The 22,647-nt window shown below is 42.9% G+C and overlaps 2 protein-coding genes across 2 annotated transcripts in view; one reads left to right on the top strand and one right to left on the bottom strand.

The window, feature by feature from the left end:
- Positions 1-213: 213 nt before the first annotated feature.
- On the top strand, positions 214-11,116 carry LOC119659890 (phagocyte signaling-impaired protein). Its single transcript, XM_038068212.1, has 10 exons — positions 214-318; positions 437-661; positions 729-922; positions 982-1,280; positions 1,347-1,470; positions 1,527-1,796; positions 8,641-8,836; positions 8,902-9,992; positions 10,052-10,238; positions 10,304-11,116. The coding sequence occupies exons 1-10, from the start codon at positions 261-263 to the stop codon at positions 10,486-10,488; spliced, it is 2,829 nt and encodes a 942-aa protein (XP_037924140.1). The 5' UTR covers positions 214-260; the 3' UTR covers positions 10,489-11,116.
- A 4,708-nt stretch (positions 11,117-15,824) lies between these two features.
- Positions 15,825-22,647, bottom strand: part of LOC119659880 (probable fatty acid-binding protein) — a 31,355-nt gene continuing 24,532 nt past the window's right edge. The window contains exons 2-3 of the mRNA XM_038068199.1: positions 22,011-22,285; positions 15,825-16,338 (exon numbers count right to left, since the gene is read on the bottom strand). Of these exons, the coding sequence (XP_037924127.1) occupies positions 16,288-16,338; positions 22,011-22,285 (326 nt within the window). The 3' untranslated portion in view covers positions 15,825-16,287. The remainder of the gene's footprint in view (positions 16,339-22,010; positions 22,286-22,647) is intronic.

The following is a 22,647-nucleotide window of genomic DNA, read 5'->3' as shown; positions in this document are numbered from 1 at the left end:
ATAATAATTGGCTGTGATATATTAACAATTTTTTCCTTCCGAAACGTGATATGTTGGTCAATTAGGTGAAAGTAGTTGAAAATAATCGGACATTTTTTTTAATTAGCCAGAAATTGCCACAAAACGTGTGTTATTATAAGTTCCAATTGGGTGTAGTTCATTGTTTTCCCGCAAGGTCGTTGTGATCGCAATGTCATTTCTGAAGTGGACGTTTGCCGGCGGCTGATATTCGCGAATGTAGTTGTCAAAAGTTTTTAGACATGGCGCAGCACGTGCACGATTCCCTTATATACGATCGTCGATTGCGGCCAATTTATGGTAAATATGTGACAATATTGCTTCCAAGAGATTTATGAAACTCGAATAAGATTATGATGTCTTAACGGACATCACTCTGGAGTGTCATTTGTGCTCAAGGCAATTATCTTCATTTCAGAATTGCTGGAGCTGGGCAACAATAAAAAAGCTCTGCAGGAAGCAGAGAAACTGTTGAAGAAAATGCCGGTCCTGCCTTGCGGGCGTGCATTGAAGGCTCTAGCGCTACTGCGTCTGGGTCGTGAGGAGGAGAGCAACACCCTGCTTAAAGCGCTGGCCGAGGAGAAACCGTCCGATGAGGCTACCCTTCAGGTTCTCTCATTTTGCTACAAAGAAACGGAGCAGCGTAGGTTTCTGCCGATCCCTTGCTAGGACATTCAATAAATTAACTTCTCGATTATTCCTCCCTGCAGTTGAGAAAATCTGCGAGTTGTACAAGGAAGCTCTGAAGAAGTCGCCGGGCAACGATGAGTTGCTCGCTCACTTGTTCATGTCGTACGTGCGCTTGGACGACTTCAAATCACAGCAAACTGTGGCCCTTCAGCTGTACAGACAGGTCCGGGGCAACCCCTACTACTTCTGGGCAGTGAATAGTGTTGTGTTGCAGGTAAATATGGGAAACCCTCACCGAAGTGCTTTTTATTTACATCAATTCCCTTTTATTAGGGATTGCGCGGCCCAGAGAGCTCGGTTCCGGCGAAAAGAAGTTTGTTCTTGGCGTTGGCTCAGCGAATGGTGGAAGAGTTTATTTCCCAAGAAAAAATAAAGGACGAGCAAGAGGTGCAGCTCTACCTAAGCATACTGATGGAGCAAGGGAAATTCAAGGAGGCGCTGGACTTCTTGGGCGGCACCCTGTGCCAAAAAGTGTATCCAGGCGCGCATAAGTCGCTAAAAATAGATCTTTTCAAGAAACTGAACATGTGGAATGAGCTCAACTCTTACTTGAAAATGAATTTAAGAAGCGAGTGAGTCGTTCGTGCAGAATTTTCTCCAATTAGTGTTCTAAATAACACAAAAATGTCTATTCACAGACGAGACCGCTGGGACTACTACAAGGACTATCTGACCAGCTGCTTCGAATTGGCCAAATTGAATGACACAACAGAAGAAAATGAAAACAACATTTTGGACAATTGCCATGAGTTTCTGTGCCAAGTGAGTACAATGTCGTTGACCCAGAGCCATGTGTACTGATGCGTTTGCTATTGCAGCTTATCGAGGGCGGGAAACGCGTTCGCGGACCTTACCTGGCGAGGCTGGAATTGCACAAGCGTATGCGTGAGAACAACATGAATGCCAAGGAACTGCTCGGTGACTTTGCTGATTTGATCATTGAATACTTTAGATTTTTCGGCGATAAGCAGTGCTGCACTAATGACATTGCGTTGTTTCTGGAGTCGATTAGCCGCGACGAGAGGATCACTGTCGCGTCGAAGTTGGTGCGGGATTCGGGAATTAGCTCGACTACATTACCTCAAAATGTAAGTGCTTTTGTTGCCTCTTTTGCTCGGATGTAATTGTTATTTGATTTTAATTGGTGTGTGCCATTTAGTTGTCCAGGGAGTTGTGTAGACGATTCTGTGACCATTGCCTTACTAGACCCTTGAATCTTTGATCCTGATTGTGGTTCTTGCCATGCGTTATATAAAGAATGATTGAGGCTTGTTTGTTTGAATTTGGGGCTCGCAGGATCTAGGTAATTTTTTCAATCACGTAGAACGGTCCCGCGAATTCGGCTGGCAGACTGTGTCTATAATGCCAGTGGTGTCAATAAATATTGGCTCTATAACTGGAAAGATCGAGAAACTCGGAAGAGCTCTTTGGAATAGGCGTATTGATATCTGCGCTCCGCAAGAAACCCGATGGTCTGGTGTTAAAAGTTGCGACTTAGAATGCGAACGCGGTAAAAATGGCTACAAACTTCTCTTCTCAAAGAATACATTATCTCCGTGGGTGTTCTCCAGGGCACTGTTCTGGGATCGCTATTGTGGGACATCATGTATAATGATGTCCTCAACGTCCCAGTTGCTAGCGATCACAATAGTGAGTTACGTCGATAACATAGCGGTAATTGTTGTTGCAAAAGATCTCACACACTTAATACGGTATTAAAATTGTCATTCCAGAGGGTTTCCGTGATGCCATTAAAGAAGTCGAACCATTTGATGATCGGCTGATCTTACTATTTACTTCTTCACCGCATACGCACCACAGACGGGGCGTGCTGATGTCTATAACATCATTGCCAGCGACCTTAATGGCGTTCTGAGTGAAAAGGCAGACGGTAACAGGTGCCTTGGGGAAAGCGATTTGGAGCGCGCAAGTAGGGTGGCGAGTGTATAAGCACCTTAGACTTATGAACACATGGCTGATCAAACGATTACCTCATCTTCCTACATTTTATAGTGGGAACCGTAAAACGCACATCGGCTATATTCTCATAAGACGCCGACATTTTACTACCGTCACTAACTGCAAACCCGTCCCCTATGAAACTGTGATTAAATACATTAAGTAATTTTAAACATTTATTAATTCTAAGACATAATTGCAAAATGCTGTTTATTTTTAACTCAAAAATTCTTGAAAAAGACTCAATTCAACTTTTTTCTCTGACAATTTCTTCTTGACTCAACTTACGATTCCCGGAGCAAACACAAAAGCCCAGTGGTGGAAAGGTCTTGTCTCGGAGCAAACGTAAAAACCTAGTGGTAGAAAGGGCTGACCTAGTATCGAACACAGGATCGCTGGGGAGTCTCACATTCTCCCTGTATACTAACTTGGCGGAGCTGGCGGCAAACTTTTCACAATGGGCTGTTCATAGGCCAAGTAAAACCAAAAGCAGGACTTCCGACCACGAGAAATCATTATGTGCCATTATAGCGGCCTTCAGTGTCTTATGCCAGCGTTCCAGTATCTCAATGAATCGCGGGGGGTATGCAGTCGTTCGGTGGCGTCCAACTCCGAGAACAGGGTAGACTCGAGCTGCATTTCCTGGTCAGTAATGACTTCGGCCCGAACTCCAAAGCGTGGGATCCATTCACGACAAACGGGCTCGGCGCACGATTATGCGGAAATGTCGGCGAGGTATTGCTTCAGGCCACTGCGGGGACCTATCGATGATTGTGAGGCAAAACTTGAAGCCATGGGAATCTCGCAATGTAGATCGTGTGAAAATGCTTTGTAGACCGAGGAAATGAGCCTTTAGAAGTTAAGAACAACGATGTTCCCTGGTTACAACACTTCATTTATTTCATTAAAAACAATGGAACTGACAACTTCAACAAAGGATGAATTTCATAGAAACTTTTTATAAGAATGCTTTCACTTTTTCCAACAACACAACTGGTGCTCGTTATTTTTATTAATTTAATGACATCTTGTCCCTTTCGGTATTCACTTCTTTTCTCATTCCGAAATATGACATTTCTCGTCACCTACTCTGCTCTTCACTCCTGTAGCGAGGTCTAAACTGAGTGAAGAGCGCCGGTGACGTCATCTGTCCGCTGGTATTCGCAACATTTGAAATAAATTTCGAATGCCGCGAATCCTGCCGCGCCACAAGCTACCTCTTTCCGTACGTGCTTGGTGACTTTATACTTCTAGCACGCGATGGACAGTTTGACCCAAGAGTTAACATCTTTATTCATTTATGGCCAGAAATATCTACTATTGACAAGCCGATTCATTGTCCAAATGCTTGGATGCGCAAGATCGCGTACTGCTTAGAATACTTCCTTGCGAAAAGCGGCCAAAATATAGGTCCCTTTTCAGAAGTCTCGCAGACTATTTCGGAGGTTGAGTCGAAAAGGGAAACTCTCGAAATTTGTATTTGGAGTTATCCCTGAGGCTCTGAAGAACTGCGTCATTCTTCTGTGGCCTGGCGGTTGCAGAAAATTCGACCATGGCAGGGATTTTATTCTCTGAAATGCGTGGCAAAGCGTCTGCAACTACTTCCTTGCCAAACACATGCTGGATGTTCGAAGTAAACTGGTTTATGAAGTTCGGATGCCGGAATTGGCGAGGGACGCTTTGTCCGGCTTCTGCTTAAAAGCGAAGATAAGAGGCTTGTGTTCCGTGAACACTGTGGGAGTATGAAAAGCACTTTATTGCCATGTACGCGGGTAATAGCTTAAGATGTAGGTGCTGTAATTATGTTGATCTGCATTCAATTTCTTGGAAAAGAAGCTCAACGGCTGCCAGCTTTGGTTCACCTTTTGGTGAAGGGCAGCACCTACCGCGACGTATGAGGCATCGACGAATAGGGGTGCATCTGTTTGAGGAAATGACAGGAGTGTAGCGTCAGCTAGCTATCGTTTGACTAACTTAAAGGATTGAGCGACTCCTGTAGACCACGTAACTACGCGTGAGTCTTTAGTCTTGGGTCCAGACAAGTAGGCATTGAGGATCTCTTAAAGTTGTGCGGCTTTGGGCAAGAAACGATGGTAGAGTTTAACATACCCAAAAATCTTTGCAGATCCTTGACCGTTTTAGGTCGTGGGCAGTCGATGATGGCCTAAACCTTGTCTGGATCCTGTTGGATTCCCTCAAGGAAAATCATGTGGCCTAAAAACTTCACCTGCTGTTGAAGGAGTTGCACTTTTCAACGTTAAGCACAAGACCGACCTCAAGGAGACGTTGAAAAATGCATTCGGGTTGTTCCAAATGCTCAGACTCTGAAGAAGACGCGACCAAAACGTCATCCAAGTACACGAAACAAAAGTGAAGGTTTCGGAAGATAGAGTAGATGAACTTCTGAAAAGTTTTCGCCGCATTGCACAGACCAAAAGGTATCCGTGTGAATTCGAAGAGTCCGAAGGGTGTGCATATTGCCGTTTTAGGAATATCTTCTGGAGCTACAGGGATATAATGGTACACCTTGGCTAGGTCCAAGGTCGTGAAAGCACGGCAGTTAGCGAGTTTGTGCGCAAAGTCGTGGATTAGTGGTGTGGGATAGCGATCTAGAATGGTCTGACCGTGTATACGCCTGTAATCGCCACATAGTCTCCATTCGCCGTTGGACTTCAGGACCATGTGTAGTGGAGAATGCCAGCAGTTATTTGATGGTCTGCAAATACCTTGTTTTAAGTGTATCGAATTCTTTCTAAGCAACTACTAGCAATCTGAGGTGGTACCGAACGAACCTTCGAGAAAATATGAGAGCCAGTAGTGCGGATTTGGTTGTGTACATCATGCTTAATTGGCTGCGAGAGTCTATTTTCGGTAGTTATGTTGCTGTATTTTTGAAGAAGTGTACGAATGCAAGGGTGGCTATCTGAATATCTGAGCGGGATCTATAAAAGACCTATTCTACAGATCAACTACCAGTCCATAGTGACCTAGAATGGGACTATTGATATCCGCTACAACGAAACGTCATGAAAACGTTCATCGAAGTTCCAGACTTACATCTACTTGCCTGTAATCGTAAGTGTATAGGGTTGAAGAATTTGCCGCCGCTAGTTTGAGTTGATGCAGAATCAGTTTGTGATTCCGCGACACCGAAAGAACTGAGACGTCCGCGCTTGTGTCGATCAGGTAATGGCATTTACTCAAGAGATCGAATATTATTAACCAGCATGGAGTTCTGGGTAACCGCCGGCGCTCCCAACGTGTTCAATTTTTTGAAGCGGTGAACGTGCATAGGCTGACACATTTTTTTGCTTTGTCGGCAAAGATACGGTCATACTAGCCAATTGCAGGATTCCTTGAGGATCCCGACGTACGACTACCCACAAGCCAAGATTGCCAGGGTGCTTTCCGGAAATCACTTCATCGGCAGTGACTTCGGAAGCTCAACCCCAACCTTATCACCGCCCAACTGCTTCATCTCACACAGCAGTTGGCTTGGGGAGCGATTGCCTAAGGTGACCTCCGTCAGCAAGTCATTCAGCTTTGCTGACTCACTTACCGACAGTCGCTTGATGAGGGTGTCCTTCAATTTCGATTAGGAACACTCCTCCAGAACTTCGGCAACGAGTCTAATCGACTTCTCGTCCAGACCGACGAGCGCGTGATTAAATCATTAAATTGCTGGCATCAGCTGCTAACTTGAATGATGCGAATTGCTGGTACTTATTGGATAAACTAATTTAATTGGTTAATTGCGCTTCAGTTTTACTATCACCACATTTAATGCTGTGCAAGTGATCAACACAAAGACGAACACAGCACATCCATGAAGGCCGGGATTCGACCACGAAACAACGAGTTTGAGAGGCCAAGGCTCTACCCAATTAACCATCGCGCAGTCTGCAATGAGACTCATCTGAAAGGGCTGAGAGGTTGTGCTCTCGACCTGGTTATTTGCGGTTCGCCCACTGGTGGATTTCATAGTGATTGTGCCTATACCACGAGCACCAGCCGGATACAAATCCAAGTTTTTTCAAATTTTGATTCATCCACATCACTTTCTTTTCCGCGATTTTAGTACTCAACATGAGATGACATTCCAGCGTAACCCTAGTCAGAGCTGAGCAATCGCAAAGGAAGTGCCTGATGGTTTCTCCCTCTTCTCCGCAGTCTCGGCAATGCGAATTGTGGGGTACGTTGAGTCTGGCGGTGTGATTCCTTAAAGGTCAATGCTTTGTGCAGACCGCCGTAATCTTGTATGTATTTGCACGTGTCTGGCATTTAGCGTCTTCACCATCTAAAGTCTGCAGCTGCTAAGTAGTGCGAATAGATTTGACCCTTGATAGTCGCTAGCGGGACACAGACTGTACCTACCGAACGATTGCCAAGAGCACACTCCTCCCCTCCCCTCCTGGGTAGTCCATCAGCCTACTCATTCCCCTTGATGACCTTGAGCCTGCCGCCCAGATTGTTCACCGTGTTTCTGCACTGCCTCACCAGCCTGAATGATGTCGTCGCTGATCACAGGGACTTAATGGCCGCTTGGATATGTTATGCTTGGAGCTTCCGCTTGGAATACAGTGGCGTAACTTGGGAGATCGTACCACTCGGATACACCGTGTATATTCGGAAAAACTCCCGCACCGACTTCACAGACCATCTTTGATCTGTTGGTGAAGAATACTGTGTCAAAGCCTTGCATCATGCCGCCGGTCTTCCACTCTGCCCTGATTGGAAAGTCCACAGCAAAATTTCTCGTGAAGTTCAGATTGGGGAAGACTCAGAGTTGCCGAGGTACTTCGTTTATGATATTACTATGGCCATATGGCTTCGCTTTCCACCCTGCAGCTAGAGATCTCCTTGAGCCGCAGCCTGGTTGTAGCTAAAGCTGGGCTATTGCCAAGGAAGTGCCTGAGGATTTTTTCCATCTTTGACGAAAAATGAAATCGTCACAAAAGCTCAAATCAAGATTTGTACAAAGGAGGACACCGTGTTCAAGTCGGGCTGGCTTGGCCCATGTTGGCCAAGTCAATTGTCTAAGTTAAATAGCTGTTGGTGCCTCAGGCATTGCAGTACGGCTGCGCTTCACCAGATGGTGGATCAAAGCTGGTATTCGTTGGGTTTCTACTCGAAGCAGTTGAATCCTGCTCAATGGAACTATAGCCTACGATCGTGACTAATAGAGTCGTGTATCTGAGAATCAAATACTTCCGTTTTTCCTTTGAGGGCAGGTCGTTTACCTTGTTCCCGGACCATGAACCTCTAACGGCGATAAAGCGTCCCTCGCCAATTTCGGTACTTAATTTTTTTTAACCAGTGTACTACGGACAATATCAGTCAAATGCTTGCCGGTCGCAATCAATTAATCATCTCAGCACTTTCAATACTTTCTTTAGGATCTGAAAATACACGGATCTCGAAACCAAAATCAAATTTAGGCCGTTCAAACAGAGAGTGATCGCCACTGTTACTTACTTAAAAGTTCTGAACCTCCATCACCCTGATCCCACCCAATCTCGAACGAAGAGCTTAGTCGTTGTATATTCGTAGATTGGTCGGTTGAAAGATAGAAAAGAACAGGCGCGCAATAGAATTCATTAAGCCCATATGTTGGGACCCCATAGACAGTAGAGAGAGAGTCTAGACTTCTCTGAAATTCCTGGAGACAACTGGAACACATTGTGGAAACCAACACTGATAGCGCGTAGGCCAGGTTTTCACTCTCTCATATAGGGATTTCCGATCGTCTGGATGCCTCCTAGATTTGGAAAGCCATTATTTCCAGTCAACTTTATTTAATTGCTTAACATAGAGCCTCATTGATTCTATGGACTTTGAAATAAACTTGCTGTTACCTTTACCTATTACCTTTTTTGAGAAAAGAACATTCATTGAACAAATTTCTTTTAATTTCATATCGTAAACTACAGCACAGCATTTTCTGGTTAATTTGTTTCTATGTTTTATTTTCAGAAGGAACAAATGCAAAAACACATCTGCTCTCTGCAGTTATCAAGGATGTGCGGATCGAATATTGGTTTGAGTCAAGAACATCTGTTGGCTTTATACACTGCATTACGATTACACTACGAACATGGCCTGAGTGCCTTTGGTCAGAATCTACTTTCCACTGACATGGGACCGTCCGACCCATACTCACTTCTAGCAAGTAAGAACCCAATTATAATTCCTGATTTTGATCTATCCTAGTTCTACCGCCTTCGTCCTTTTCAGCTCATATCATGTATGATGTTGCCGCTGAAGAAGGCAAATCATACCATTTAATCGAGGCAATTTGCCTCCTCTATTACGTGTTACAAAATAGCCCAAGCAACTTCCACGCCAAATTGTTATTGTTGAAAATTTACCATTTTCTGGGGTGTGGAGTTGGAGCCCATCAGATATATGAATCCTTAGACATTAAGCATATCCAGCTAGAATCAATGGGCTATTTGCACTGTGCATTGTTACCAGCTACGGGTCTAGTTTCAGTAGCTAAATCGGTTTACGACGTTACTTTGAGTTTCTTTACAACAAGCTACAAGGAACGTTTAGAATACATCGCAATGGCTTATAAATATGGGTCATTTTCAAAGATCGAGGAATTCATGGATTTCAGGGATCGTTTGTCAAACAGCTTGCATTATGCATCAACATCTGCAGAACAGCTATTACTGGAGCTGGTATGTCTATCTGGCGCACTATGGCAGAATCTTAACACATACAAAATGATGAGCATACATCCTGCCGAAGATCGCATCAAATGGAACGAATTAGCAGATAACCGAGACCTTTCTGTAGTCGTTCGATGGGATCCGATTGATTTGATAGATCACAATGAAAAGCAAAACAGCTTTGATCAAGACATAGAATGTTTGCAGATCAGGTCGCATTTACTCAGACTAGTTGCATCTTTTATCGACGCCTTAAACAGCCACGACAAAATACAAGCGGAAAATTCGAATGAGGGAAATCGTAACACAGAAGTCCTCGAATCCCTGAAAACAAGCTGGAATGAAATTTTCAAGCGAATACGGTCGAAAAATTTCACGAAATCATCTAACAAATTTCTAGTCAATTTATTACCTTCGCGTTTGCATGCAATGTTAGATATGCCGTATGAAACCTTCTTTAGTGATGTAGCTGAATTTTTAATTGATCTGAGTATTAATTTCCAACTCACTGATGACCGTGTTGCGCAATTGAATGGCAACGTGTCAAAAGTGCAGACAATTCTATGTGATAGCGTTAGAGAAAACAACGATCAAGAGGATAATATCTGGAATAGGCGGGAGATACAGCAGAGAATTGTTTCTGCTGTTGAGGTGAGTATTTATACATGATTTGGTTATCTGGATCCCCCTTACTGAGTCCGATTTCACAGATATTATCGCTGTATGCATTTGTCCTGTCCGTGTGTCACCAAAAGTATGCGACAACTCCTGTACAGGCGAAAAAAAGCAAAAAGAAAGAAGGTGTTCAAAAGACTGCCAGCGAAAATCTTTCTCAGCGTATTATAGGACTAATGCGACACCTTAAACAGGAACTTCAAATTTGTGATAATGAACTAGGTGAGTGTGGGAACAGCAGTTTCCTCATGGGTTGGTTGTTCTGATTTGTCTGTTCTTCCTTGCAGTACTATGGAAACAGCCGAAATTTCACACTAGTTTAGCAGAATGTATGTCAGGCATGTCGCTTAATCCGCAAGTCGAATCATCTGTGACGACCAAGGTCTCCGACATATTCAAAGAGAATCACTTGCAGACGATTAAAGACTTACGGAATATAATAAAAGACAAAATTCGAATGGTGAACAAGTAAATGTGCCCAGCATTGGGAACGGAAGCTATATGCAGCTTGCCAGCAAATCGTGTGGGGGGTTCAATAGAATAAGAAAGTATTTCAAGCCGACACTAAACATATTCAACCAGGAATCATTGCAGCCTTTGTATATAGAGACATTCACCTACTTGAATACATCTAAAATAGAAACCAATTATTTTATCTACACACTTACGATATCTTATATTTTAGAATAAAAACACTCCAAAGAACCTTTTTTTATGTTTTTACTAGCTTATCTCATTGTGTCCTTATATGTTTTCGTCTCATTTGTACTCGCTTAATATATTGTGGAAATCATTGCGTTACCGACATATTGCGTGTATTAATTCTTAATTCTTCTTAAATGGCAAAGTGAACATCTGACTTTAGAAATTTACAATTGCAATGGAAATAGAACATCGAAGGCAACACAGTATTCGGAAGGCCGCCTATTTATAGAAACACTTTGGTTTGGATTCACTTTAATACTTTGATTCTCAGTAAATTGATACGAAATGATATTCACAAAAGAAAATGTTTATCCAGGATTATAAATCTGTTAATTTTGAACTAATGTATACAATTGTATTATGTAAATCGAATAAAATTCAGTCTACAAAACAAATCTGAATTGTTTAGTTTACTTTAAAGCCGAATGCTAAAACTTGTCGATTGTGACAAAAAGTCGTCTGATTTGATGCAGTACATCTTTTCAGGTACCCCATGTTCATAATTATCACCACTGCTAAAAATCATGCGCGATATAATTATATATAACGAAAACAAGTAATAAAAACGACTTTTCTCTGAAAAAGTAATCATTTTCCTTGAAAAAAAAAACTATTTAAAAATAAGTTTCGTCACAACCTGTGGCGACCACTTCAGCAGGTTTGTGTAGGCAGGGGATGAAATGGACTGTGGATATGAACCTCTTTTCATCCCTCTCTAGGAAATAACGGCGGGGGTAGATATAGCATCTTACCGCCCGTTGTTGCACCAGAGAATCGTCGAGCGCTTCCTGCAATACGTGCACGTGAAAGTGCAGCAGGTCGCAGACCACTACCAAAGAGTCGATGGTGGCAGAGACAGCGGTATCAACAACACCGCGCTGCACTATTGACAACAGTTTCAATACTCCTTCATCGTTCGGCTGAAGTCTTCGCTGAAGATCGGAACGAATTCTCGAAAATGGATCCTTTGCATATACCAGGTATTCTCAGCCTCTATGCATCTCGACTTTGTACTGATATGTTGCTGCTGCAACTACAATCACTTGTGTATTGTGGTGCAGTTATGACTGTCAGATTACACGGCAGAAGATTGAGTGATATGTTCATGGCCTGCTCCCAAAGATCTGAAGCTATCTAGATGACATTTCCACCATTGTCCATGAAGGCAAAGTGGGAGAGAATCCTGAATAAGGTACATCGGAACCTAAGAGTCACAATGGAGATAGGGGACAGTGGAGAACACCGCTTTCTTGATTTAAAGATCATCAGAGAGAAAAAAACACGCAGCGAACGATACCAGATAATTCGAACCACTCCCATTCACATAAAATAGTCCCTTTGCATGTCATGATCCACCGATTGTTCACCGTGCCCCTCAGTGCTGAAAAATTTCAGAAAGAAAAAGAATATATAATCGACACCGAAGTGAAGAACGGCTTCCAACCGTCGATTATTGAAACACTCTTTTTTAAAAAGCGAAACGGCAAGAAATAAAGACAATAACATCCCTTGTTAATAACTTGTAACGGAAAAGAAGAATAAAAGTCTCACACTCTGCGGTTCCGTCGAACATTATAAAAACGATGAAAGGGTTAAATATTGACATGTTGGCATCGAGTACGGTGTACCAGCCCGAAAACAGGCTGGGATCCCCCAAGGACCCGAAATTCAAACACGAATCCAGCGGGATAAATAAATGACATGTCCAAATTTTGAAAAATGCTGCATAGGATAATGCATTATTCAGCACTGCAACTGCAGTTTCTGCAGGTCTTTCCACTCATGCAGAAATCTTGGGAATCCAAAACTTTTCTCCGGGAGTCAAAGAAGTGGACGATCGTTAAGATTCCAAGCACCAGATCGTTTTGCAATCATTTTGGAACAGTACGCGGAATTGAGATCTTCGCTTCACCTGAAGGAGGGTATTGGAATATGAGGAATAAAGCAAAGATCGCTAGGGTTGCATCTTCTCACTGATATTATTTCTTCTCGTTATCGGTGATGGTCTTCATGCTGCATTGTTTGAAAGACGCAGAGGTCATTGGACTATGATATCCTTTCGCAAACACTTCCACTACAGTGAAAACATTTGTTTGCTCTCACACTGGGTCTTGGGCCTTGGCCAAGTAGCTCTGGATCTGAAAAGAGAGCAACTAGATTAGATCTGAAAATAAATACCAATAAAACTAAGGTTCTCAGTTTTGACCAGCCGCAATATGCTTATCTGCATTAAGGGGAGAAACCGTATTAGAAGGTTCCAAAGATCGAAATTTTGCTAACGTTTTGTGTAAAACAAAACCTTATCAAAATTGGTTTTCTCAGAAATGACTGCACAGATTGACGCGAAATTTGTTACATCGTTCTATGTGGAACTTGGGGGAGTCTCTATACATGCAAAGGAAAGTATAACATTTTTTGTCTCTAAATAAGAACATGACTGACTAGGCTGACCCTGACCAATGTGCAAGGCCTGATAAAAGCAGCAGGATCACTCTCAAGATCATTCGACATCAACAACCGTCTACGATAAGGGGATGCCCTATCATGTGTACTCTTTAACCTGGCCCTGGAGAAATGCAAGGGGTACGATCCTCTTTAAGGCCACCTAACTTCTAGCCTATGCTGACGATATCGACATCATGGGAAGAATGACCCGAAATGTACAAACTGCCTTCATCCAGATCGAGCAGGCGGCAATGGGCGTGAGATCTTGGGCTGCACATCAATGAAGGCAAGACAAAATATATGGTGGCAACAGCAGCACCAAAATCCAACCAACCAACAACATCAAACCGCACTGGTCAAACGGGAAGATTAAAGATAGGAGACTACAACTTTGAGACCGTTGATAATTTCTCCTATCTGGGGTCGAAAATCACAACCGATAACAGTTATGACGATGAAATCCGCGCACGGTTGCTGGTAGCCAACAGAGCCTATGTCAGCTTAAAAAAACTGTTCCGCTCGAGACATCATAGGGTCAAAGCTCTTACTGTACAAGATAATGATTTTGCCAGTCCTCATGTATTCCTTGGAGAATTGAGTTCTTAGCAAGGAAAATTGCGAACTCTGGGCTGCGTTCGAGAGAAGAATCTTCCGAAGAATTTTTGGCCCCCTACATGAGGATAGAGGTATCCTACATAATGACGAAATCTACGAGCGATACCATAACCGTCAGATTGTGGATAAAATCAGATCGGCGCCAGTTTTGTTTTAGTATTTCTGTAAATGAAGTTATTTTAACTTCTATAAATGGTGACCCCAACTGAGGCAAGACAAAAAAAAAGAATAGTTTTTTTTTTCAAATCTAAAATTATCCACGCTGGAAGAAATAAGTCCACCTAGAGATGCAACTAGACTAGGCAGTGCACAGAGGGGACATATCCTTACAGGCTAACCCCAACCTTCGACTTCAATGGATGGACATCCCTAGAACGGAAACCTCTATTCTGTGTGAATCAACCTCAAAGGTTCTGCCTGACCATTCCAGTCGAAGAAACTTCAACGGAAATTATCGCCACGATCACTGCATAGCTAGATTCGGTGTACCTCACCCTATAACAACGGACCAAGGATGCCAATTCGAGTCGAATTTATTCAACAGTCTCGCCCAGTTCCAAAACATGTACTGTATCCGAACTACGTCCTAGCATCCACAGGCCAACGAATGTGTCGGACGCTAGCACCGATCCCTGAAAAGCGCTACGCTAGAGGTAACAATTTCAACGGACCGGCTCAAACCAGCGTACTAGATAAGACACCCCGAAGTACCATAGTTACCGCCACCAGAGCAGCCAGACCAAGAAAACTGTATTACCAGGAGCGGTCGACGAGTCAAACCCAAGGTCCGATTCAATATTTAGCATGACGAAAGTATTGGGCGGAGCAACGTGAAATGCTCAACATTTAGCCGCTACGAGTAAATGGCGGGGTCACTAGTTTTCACTGACGCCATAGGTTCCAGACAACACTATCACCATCAAAGGGTCAGGTACTGTTAGAAGAAAAAATATAAAACCACGAGAGAAAATCAGACCGGCGCCAGTTAAGCCTTTCTGTAAATGAATAAATTTAAATAAAAGTTGTTTTCACTTCTATATTTGCATGGTTATTTTAAAATAATGCTAAAATTTTTATTAGCATGCAGTTCGTATTCTTACAAAATAAATTAATAATGTAAGATTAAATCCTTTTTCCTTTCAGATAAAAAATGGAGTCGCTACACGTCCCGTAATTGGACGGACGGAATACTTTATTATTGACTCAATTTTTTTTAAAAAAAAATTTATTTGAAATATCTCTATATGATTTGATTCAATTTCAACCAATTTTTCCAACTAATAAAATCCTCAAAATAAGGTTTCTAATAAGCTTCTGATACGGAGATTTGTTTCGTGACCAATTTGCCACTTCAGATGAGTCCCCGTGCAGACTCAGGTCTGATCGCCCTGATTAGGCCTTTGGAGCATTCGCCTACTGAATCACGGCCGGCAAACCAAAGTGATTACAGTGTCTCCCGGTGCCACCACTATGGAGGTTCTCCTCGGCTACTTGGTTTTGGTTTGGCCGATAGGGTTCCCGCCCCATTTTCCTCGCGCCATCTTGCTTGACATCTGGAAACGCAGTTATTTTAACACCAAGATGAAGTTTCAATTTTTTCTATGTTGTTATATAGGAATAGCACATGGAAAGGGACCGCCACTGTTACTCAAAAGCTCCAAGCCTCCATGAAGACTTGCCTGCGACGTGTCATCGGGATACACTGGCCTGATACTATTATATTTCGAGTAAAGAACTTGGTAGGCCAGTTGCTAGTGGTCGATGCGCTCAGAAGGCGGAAGTAGCAATAGATAGGACAAAAAACTCCATTGCTGGTTACGCCATGCAGTGGAACCTACCATCACAAGTAGACCGACGTGTGGGTTGTCCCAAGAGCACTAGACGCAGAATAGTAGAGGAAGACTGCGATGGCCTCGAAAAGTTCTGGAAGGAGTTGGAGCGCATTTCAGTAGACCGTGTACGACGCCACCAAAGGATGACTGGCAACCGTATATATGGGTATATGTTCTATTGTAAAGACTGTTGATTGAAAAAAAAACACGATTTAAGATATAGATAACTTTTATTTCGCAATTTCCTCATCTAAATAGTTTTCATTTTCGATCTATCAATTCGATAAATTTACATCACCTTTTGTGCAATTGTGAACATTATATCTTCTAGTCTTGTTTTTCAGAGTCATATTAGTGTGCTGTGCAGTGCGACAATAATTAGAGTTCATATCAAAAAGAAAACATAATCCAGTCCAAAATAAATTCAACAAATTCCTTCTGTATAAAACGAAATCAGTACAAAAAAGAAAATAAAGATCTGCCATGCAATCCTACGAACTAGAAGTTATTCAGTATTGGCGATACATATCATTGGAAAAATTAATTTAACTAAGCGTACAACGCAGATGTACATTCATATTCGAGTGTCCGCGATTTGGTAATGCATACACGTGTGGTGGAACATTGGCAGTCGACTTTATTTTTTACTTTTATTTTATGGAGTGGACAATTGCTTATACAGCCTTGTATTCTCGGATGCATTTAATGCCTTCGATGGTCATGGTCTGCAAGTGAGAGAACATTTTTTTCAAATTATTTCTATACCAAGAAGTGAGTTTGGAATGATAAAATATTGAGAAAATATTTATTAGATCGCTTAATTTGGTAAAATACAGAATTTATGAAATTGTATAATTTATAATTCAGATTAAGTATTCAAGCCCCAGACCACTGTGTATTAGTGATCTGACGGTGGTATTATATCAGAAATTTAGTGATTACTTCATACTTAAGTGTACTGTGCACTTTAGAGAAGGAACTAGTTTTAGTAAATAAAGTTATCACTTGCAAAAACTATCGAATCTAATCCAATTACCTAATACCGTACGCGCAATCAGATTGACAATTTTGTAATCAGCAGTAGATTTGGGAGTCGGCCTGGATATCTGTGACAAGAGAGGCGCCGGAATCCGGCTCGAAAGAGACTGCTTGCATGTTGCGTTCGCCACTTCTCGGAGGGTTGGCGAGCTATGGCCCATTTCCCCCTTGATGCCGTGCGAAGTTCAGGGAAGTTCAACCTAATGTGCGCCGCAACAAAAGAAATTTGTCGATTGCAATGATTTCGGAACTGTACACTTGACACCTCACAGGACCCTAATAATTAAGATTCCAAATAAGACGAGTGCGACAATTGGAGGGATATCAACGTACTCTCTGCTGTTGCAAAAATAATCCTGGGACACATCAAGGAACACCGAGGGTATCTGGAATGCTCTACGTATGTTCTCTATGTTCATTCCGAAGAAATTACAGGTAGTGTTCTTTGTGATCGACGTACCAACGAACGTCTCAAATCTAAAAGTTAACGCAATGACCGTCCGTCCTGTCGCTCTCTATGGTTCTGAGTGTTGACAAAGTTGGCAAAGACAATGAACGACGTCTTGCGGTGATGGAGACGAAGATGTTACGTTGAACTAGTGGCGTCACACGTTTTGATCACATCCGAATTGAGGATATCCGCGATCGTTATGGGGTTGCATCGATCGTGGAAAAATTGAGAGAGAGGGGTCTTCGATGGTAGGTCACGCAATTCATGCTAACGAGAATTTACTTGCCAAGATTGGTCTGAACATCGAAGTCGATGGTAAATGACCAAAAGGCAGGCCGAAACAACGGTGGCTTGATACGCTGGATGGGGATTTAAAAGCCTCGAGATTGCACCCAGATCAGGCGTTCGATAGAGCCAAATGGCGAAACCGATCACGACGAGCTGATCCCGCTTGTGAACGGGACAAAGGCTGAAGAAAAAGAAGGACAAGACAAAATTTCAGACTGATCAGACGAGATCGAGGGTGGTTCAGGTCCGGAAAACCAAGCTTCAGTATTCCTTCGAGTGAACTAAAAGGTTGTCTTCCATCCGAACGGCGTCCAGCCCAGACCAGAAAGCCGGAAGCAACTTGACGTATGAACACATAGGAGCTGCTCGGTTGTTTAAAGGTATTTGATACCGTGTGGGTGACGTATTTTTCCGCGACTCTACTAACCATTGGAGCGCCGAGGGGTAATGATAGATCAATGTAAGAAACAAAAACGTAGATGGCAGGAAATACCCTGCCGTGAAGGAACTGAAACTATGTATTATAATCTGACTCTAGCCTCCGGTTGAATTAGGGGTAAAGCAGCGTGAATGTAGGGAAAAATGGTCCTTTGACAGGTGATATCGCCATCATCCTCCCACTCCCTATAGGAGTGTTCCTGAATTGCCTTCAGCACATGTACAGGGGAGAGTTCGACCAAACTTACGCTCCGCGTGTTTACAGGAGTCTGTAATGATAGCAACCGTTTCTTCCCCATCCTGAAAGCCACCTTGATAGCCTAGAGCACGGCAAAAAGTTCAGCCGCCAAAATTAAACTGATTTTCAAGGAAAAATGTGAGACTTGTATCCCATCCGGACCAACCACCGCACAGGCAGGCTAATCATGCATGAATGCAGCATCAGATGCCAGGACCAGAAAACGCCTTGATTTGAGGTCCTCCATCGCTCTGTCACACACAGGTGGCCTCCTCCTCACACAAGCTGCGGAATGACTTATAGATTGAGGAGAAACCGTTTTCAGAATCCGTTTAGCTTTGAATCGATGATAGAAATAATAGATTTTTGGATTTCTTTCCTTTAATTTAAGAAGTTTTTTGACTGCCAGGAGGCGCCTTCTAAAAGGAAGAGACGGCTCGTTGATCAAAGTAAAAATCTGATGTATGGAATGGAGTGGTTCTGGTCAGCCCCAAGCATCTTCTCAGAACACAAGCAGATATTGAGCTGAGCTTGTTTTCAAAATATTTTAGCGAATTCATAGTGGACGCAACGACATACTCTATAATGGGCTTTACCACAGATCTATAGAGATTGTTGGCTTTACGTTGTGCGAGATCTAAAGAAAAATCAGTTGAAAAGTTAATCAATCTGCCTGCCTTTATGGTTTTAGGAATAGTGGGAGTTCAAGCGATCTCTGATCCAACACGTCCTCGCTATATTCCTATCTAAGAAGGATGATAAAAGTGATGGATTTGACATGGGCAGAGGTGCTTATGTTGATTGGTAGGCTCAACCCTTCGGAATTCATCAACAAACCCATTTACTTGCCTTTGCAAACATTTAGAAGTCGACCAATTGTCTCCAGTGGCCGCCTATTGGAAGATTTCAATGCTATCAAAGTATTTATTATGTAGGGATATTGTTTGGACATTAAACAACATTGGACTTAAAACGCCTCGCTGTGATTGCGGCGACTTCCGGAAAGGACTCAGGCCATCTTGGCCTGTGCGGACTTTGGATCGTTGGAATTGTTAGTAAACAGTGTTGACAAAAACCCACGAGGTAGACGAGCCTCCCGTGGACAGTGAAGTTTTGTGGGAAGCCACGGACCAAATGGCTAAATTTGATCAGATCTTCAGGAAAACTTGCCACCTGCTCTACTGTCAGTCTTTTGATCATTTTTGAAGAGGTAGACAATCCGCGCATTCGTCCGCTTCTTTAAAAATACAACACAAAACAAAAGAAAGTAGTCTTTCGCAGCCAGCTAACCATTATGTACGGCGCCACATCTATACAACTTTCTATCAAGTCTTCTCGAAGGTGCGTTCATTACCACCCGAGAAGAAGAATCAAATAACTACTGGTCTTCTCCACTGTATATGGTCTCAAAGTCAAATGGCGAATGGAGACCATGTAGCGATTACAGACGTCTGAACGCTTAGACCATTCCAGACCGCCATCCTCTCGCTAACTGCCGTGTTTTCACAACCTTCGACTTAGCCAAGGCGTACCATCAGATCCCCGTAGCTTCAGAAGATATTCTGAAAACGGCAATATGCACACCCTTCGGACTTTTCGAATTCACACGGACGCCTTTTAGTCTGTGCAATGCGGCGAAGTTTCATCCAGTCTGTCGTGCGAAACTTTAGCTTCTGTTTCGTGTACTTGGATGATGTTTTGGTTACCTCTTTCTCAGTATTTGAAACACCTCGAATGCATTTTCCAACATCTCCTTCAGGCCAGGCTTGGGCTTAATGTTGCAAAGTGCAAATTCCTTCAACAGAAGGCGAAGTTGACATGATTTCCCTTGAAGGAACACAACTGGATCCAGACAAATTTCAGGCCATCATAGACTTCTCACAACATAAAACGGTCAAGGATCTGCGAAGGCTTTTGGGCATATTAAATTTCTATCATCGTTTCTTGCCCAAAGCCGCACAACATAAAGCGATCCTCAATGCCTACTTGTTCCAAGACTAAAGAAAGAAAGAAAATTGAATATAGCTTAACAGAACTACAGCACCTATGATCGTGAGTTATTAGCCGCATACATGGCAATAAAATCCGATACTCCCTAGAAGGTAGGTCGTTCAGTATTCACGGACCATAAGCCCTTTATCTTCGCATCTAAGCAGAAGCCCGACAAAGCGTCCCCTTGTCAACTCCGGCACCTGAGCTTCATAAGACAGTTCACTTCGGATATCCAACATGTGTCTGGTAAGGATAATGTAGTTGTAGATGCTTTGTCACGCGTTTCAGAGATCAAAATCCCCACTACGGTCGATTTTTCGACAATCGCCGAGGCACAGAAGGATAACGCAGTGCTTCAGAGCCTTAGGGACAACTCCAAATACAAATTTTGAAGGTTTTCTTTTTTCGGCCCAATCCCAATAGTCTATGAGACATCTGACAAGAGACCTAGGACATATATTCTGGCCGCTTTTCGCAAGGAAGAATTTCATGCAGTACATGATCTTGCGCACTTAGGCATTCGGACAACGAATCGGCTTGGCACTAGTAGATGTGTATGTGTAGTGAGCATCAATGAATAAGGATGTTAACTCTTGGGCCAGACAGTGCATCGTGTGCCAGAAGTGTAAAATTACCAAAGTACGTACAGAAAGAGGTAGGCTAATTTCCTCGGTCTACAAAGCGTTTTCACACGATCCACATCGGCATTATTGGCTCTTTGGGAGATTTGCATATCTTCAAGTATTGCCTCATAATCAGCGATAGGTTCACACGGCGGCCTAAAGCATTACCTCTGGCCGAGATCTCTGCACATTCGTGCGCCGAGGCTCTTTGTCGTGAATGGATCTCACGCTTTGGAGTTCTAGCGGAAGTCATTACTGACCAGGGAGTCTACCTGTTCTCGGAGTTGGGCGAACTTCTGGGCTTCAAATGCCACCAGACGACTGCGTACCGCCCGCAATCGAATGGGATACTGGCACGTTGAGGACATTGAGGGGCACTATAATGGCGCACGATGATTCCTCGTGGTCGCAAGTCCTGCCTTTCGTTTTACTTAGCCTATGTACAACCCATCGCGAAAAGCTTGCCGCCAATTCCGCCGAGTTCGTATATGGGGAGATTTCGAATTCGATATCAGGTCGACCCTTTCCACCACTGGTTTTTTGGGTTTGCTCCGGGACACCGTGGTAAGATTTAAATGACCCCTGCTAACCCGTCATTCTTCGACGAGGGCTAACATCCCCAAGGACCTGGATGTCTGCACACACGTCTTGGTTCGCTCGCGTGGATGCTTCCCGGAGGCCCTTGCAGCCATCATATGAAGTGCTGCTTGAGACTTGCGGTCGGAGGCAGGCCCAAGAACGCCTCGGGTTCAGATTAAAGCCTTTTGTCTCTGGAACTGAGTTTTCGGGTAGACAGGCTGCACGGCGCGTGCGATTTGATCTACGCCCCTAAAGTTGGCGGCCAGGAGTTGGGTTTGTCGTTGAAGCACGGTATCAGCTGAGGGTGGGGTATTGTGCAGGCACAAGTTAATTAGAGAGGATTCGTCCAGGCTCCGTACGGGAATAATGCAATTTACCACGGAGTTAAACTCACCCGCCTGAGTGGCTCGCCTACCTGTGAGTAGCGAGGTAAGTCACGAGGCTAGCGCAGCAATCGAGTATTAGAGAAAAGTCAGTGATTAGTGATGGGTGAAAAATAATTGAAATAAACTTTTCTCGTCTTGAATAAAAAATATAAAAATGACATTGCTTTATAATTGATTTCTAATAATTGTTATAAGTTCTTAAATTGAGTTGTTATAGGTCATTAACGTTTATAGTGGTGTTTTCTTTTATAAGTAATAAATGATTTTAATTTATTGACGAAATAGCCTCACTTTCATTGTGAACCCTACACTATGTACTGAGTATAAGTAATACCTCACTTATTGCTTTAGAATAAGTACTTACAGCAACCATACTCTCTGGTGTAAACTCCCGGATGATAGTGGTTGGCTTTTCCCCTTTTTGCTCGTGAACAAGCTTATTAGGATTCTCGAACTTGCAAACACTTTTTACTTTACGTCCATCAGCAGTTTCTTCATCGAATTCCTCATCGGCTTTGAATTTGATGGCGGTTGTTTTGAATGTTGATGAAGTTGTTAGAGTGTATTCGTCTCCATCCTTTGTCAATTCAACAGTTGGTGATACAGTGTTGCCCATTTTACGGAGAACCAAGCCGACACCTGAAAAGAGAAACATTTTTAATTAATAATTCCTTGAGTTATTAAAACAGACATTGAATTTCTATTATGTGATTGGACGATGGAATAATGGGAATGCATATATTGACCTAATGATTCAATATTCCACTTTCCGCAAAAACTTCTTTACATTCCACTTCCTGTACTCGAGCGACTCATTCAACCATCGTACGATATTATCAATTGCAAACATTAATTCACTCCTCTTTAATTGAATGCGATTAAAGTACATCAAATAATTTAAATTGTTCGTTGATTTTCAACGCATGGCCGTACATAGTAGAGCCCAGCTAAGGGTGATGCCATTGCTACTTCGAAATAATCATATTACAAAGAGGAATGCA

This window comes from Hermetia illucens, chromosome 6 (assembly GCF_905115235.1).
Source record: "Hermetia illucens chromosome 6, iHerIll2.2.curated.20191125, whole genome shotgun sequence".
Classification (NCBI taxonomy): domain Eukaryota; kingdom Metazoa; phylum Arthropoda; class Insecta; order Diptera; family Stratiomyidae; genus Hermetia; species Hermetia illucens.
This window is presented reverse-complemented; position numbering and strand designations above follow the sequence as displayed.

Excerpts from the sequence above, each read along its gene's own strand:
- LOC119659890 (XM_038068212.1), top strand. The coding sequence starts at position 261 with ATGGCGCAGCACGTGCACGATTCCCTTATATACGATCGTCGATTGCGG. Across the intron at positions 923-981 it reads TGAATAGTGTTGTGTTGCAG|GGATTGCGCGGCCCAGAGAG; the intron begins GTAAATATGGGA and ends CCCTTTTATTAG. Across the intron at positions 1,797-8,640 it reads CGACTACATTACCTCAAAAT|AAGGAACAAATGCAAAAACA; the intron begins GTAAGTGCTTTT and ends TTTTATTTTCAG.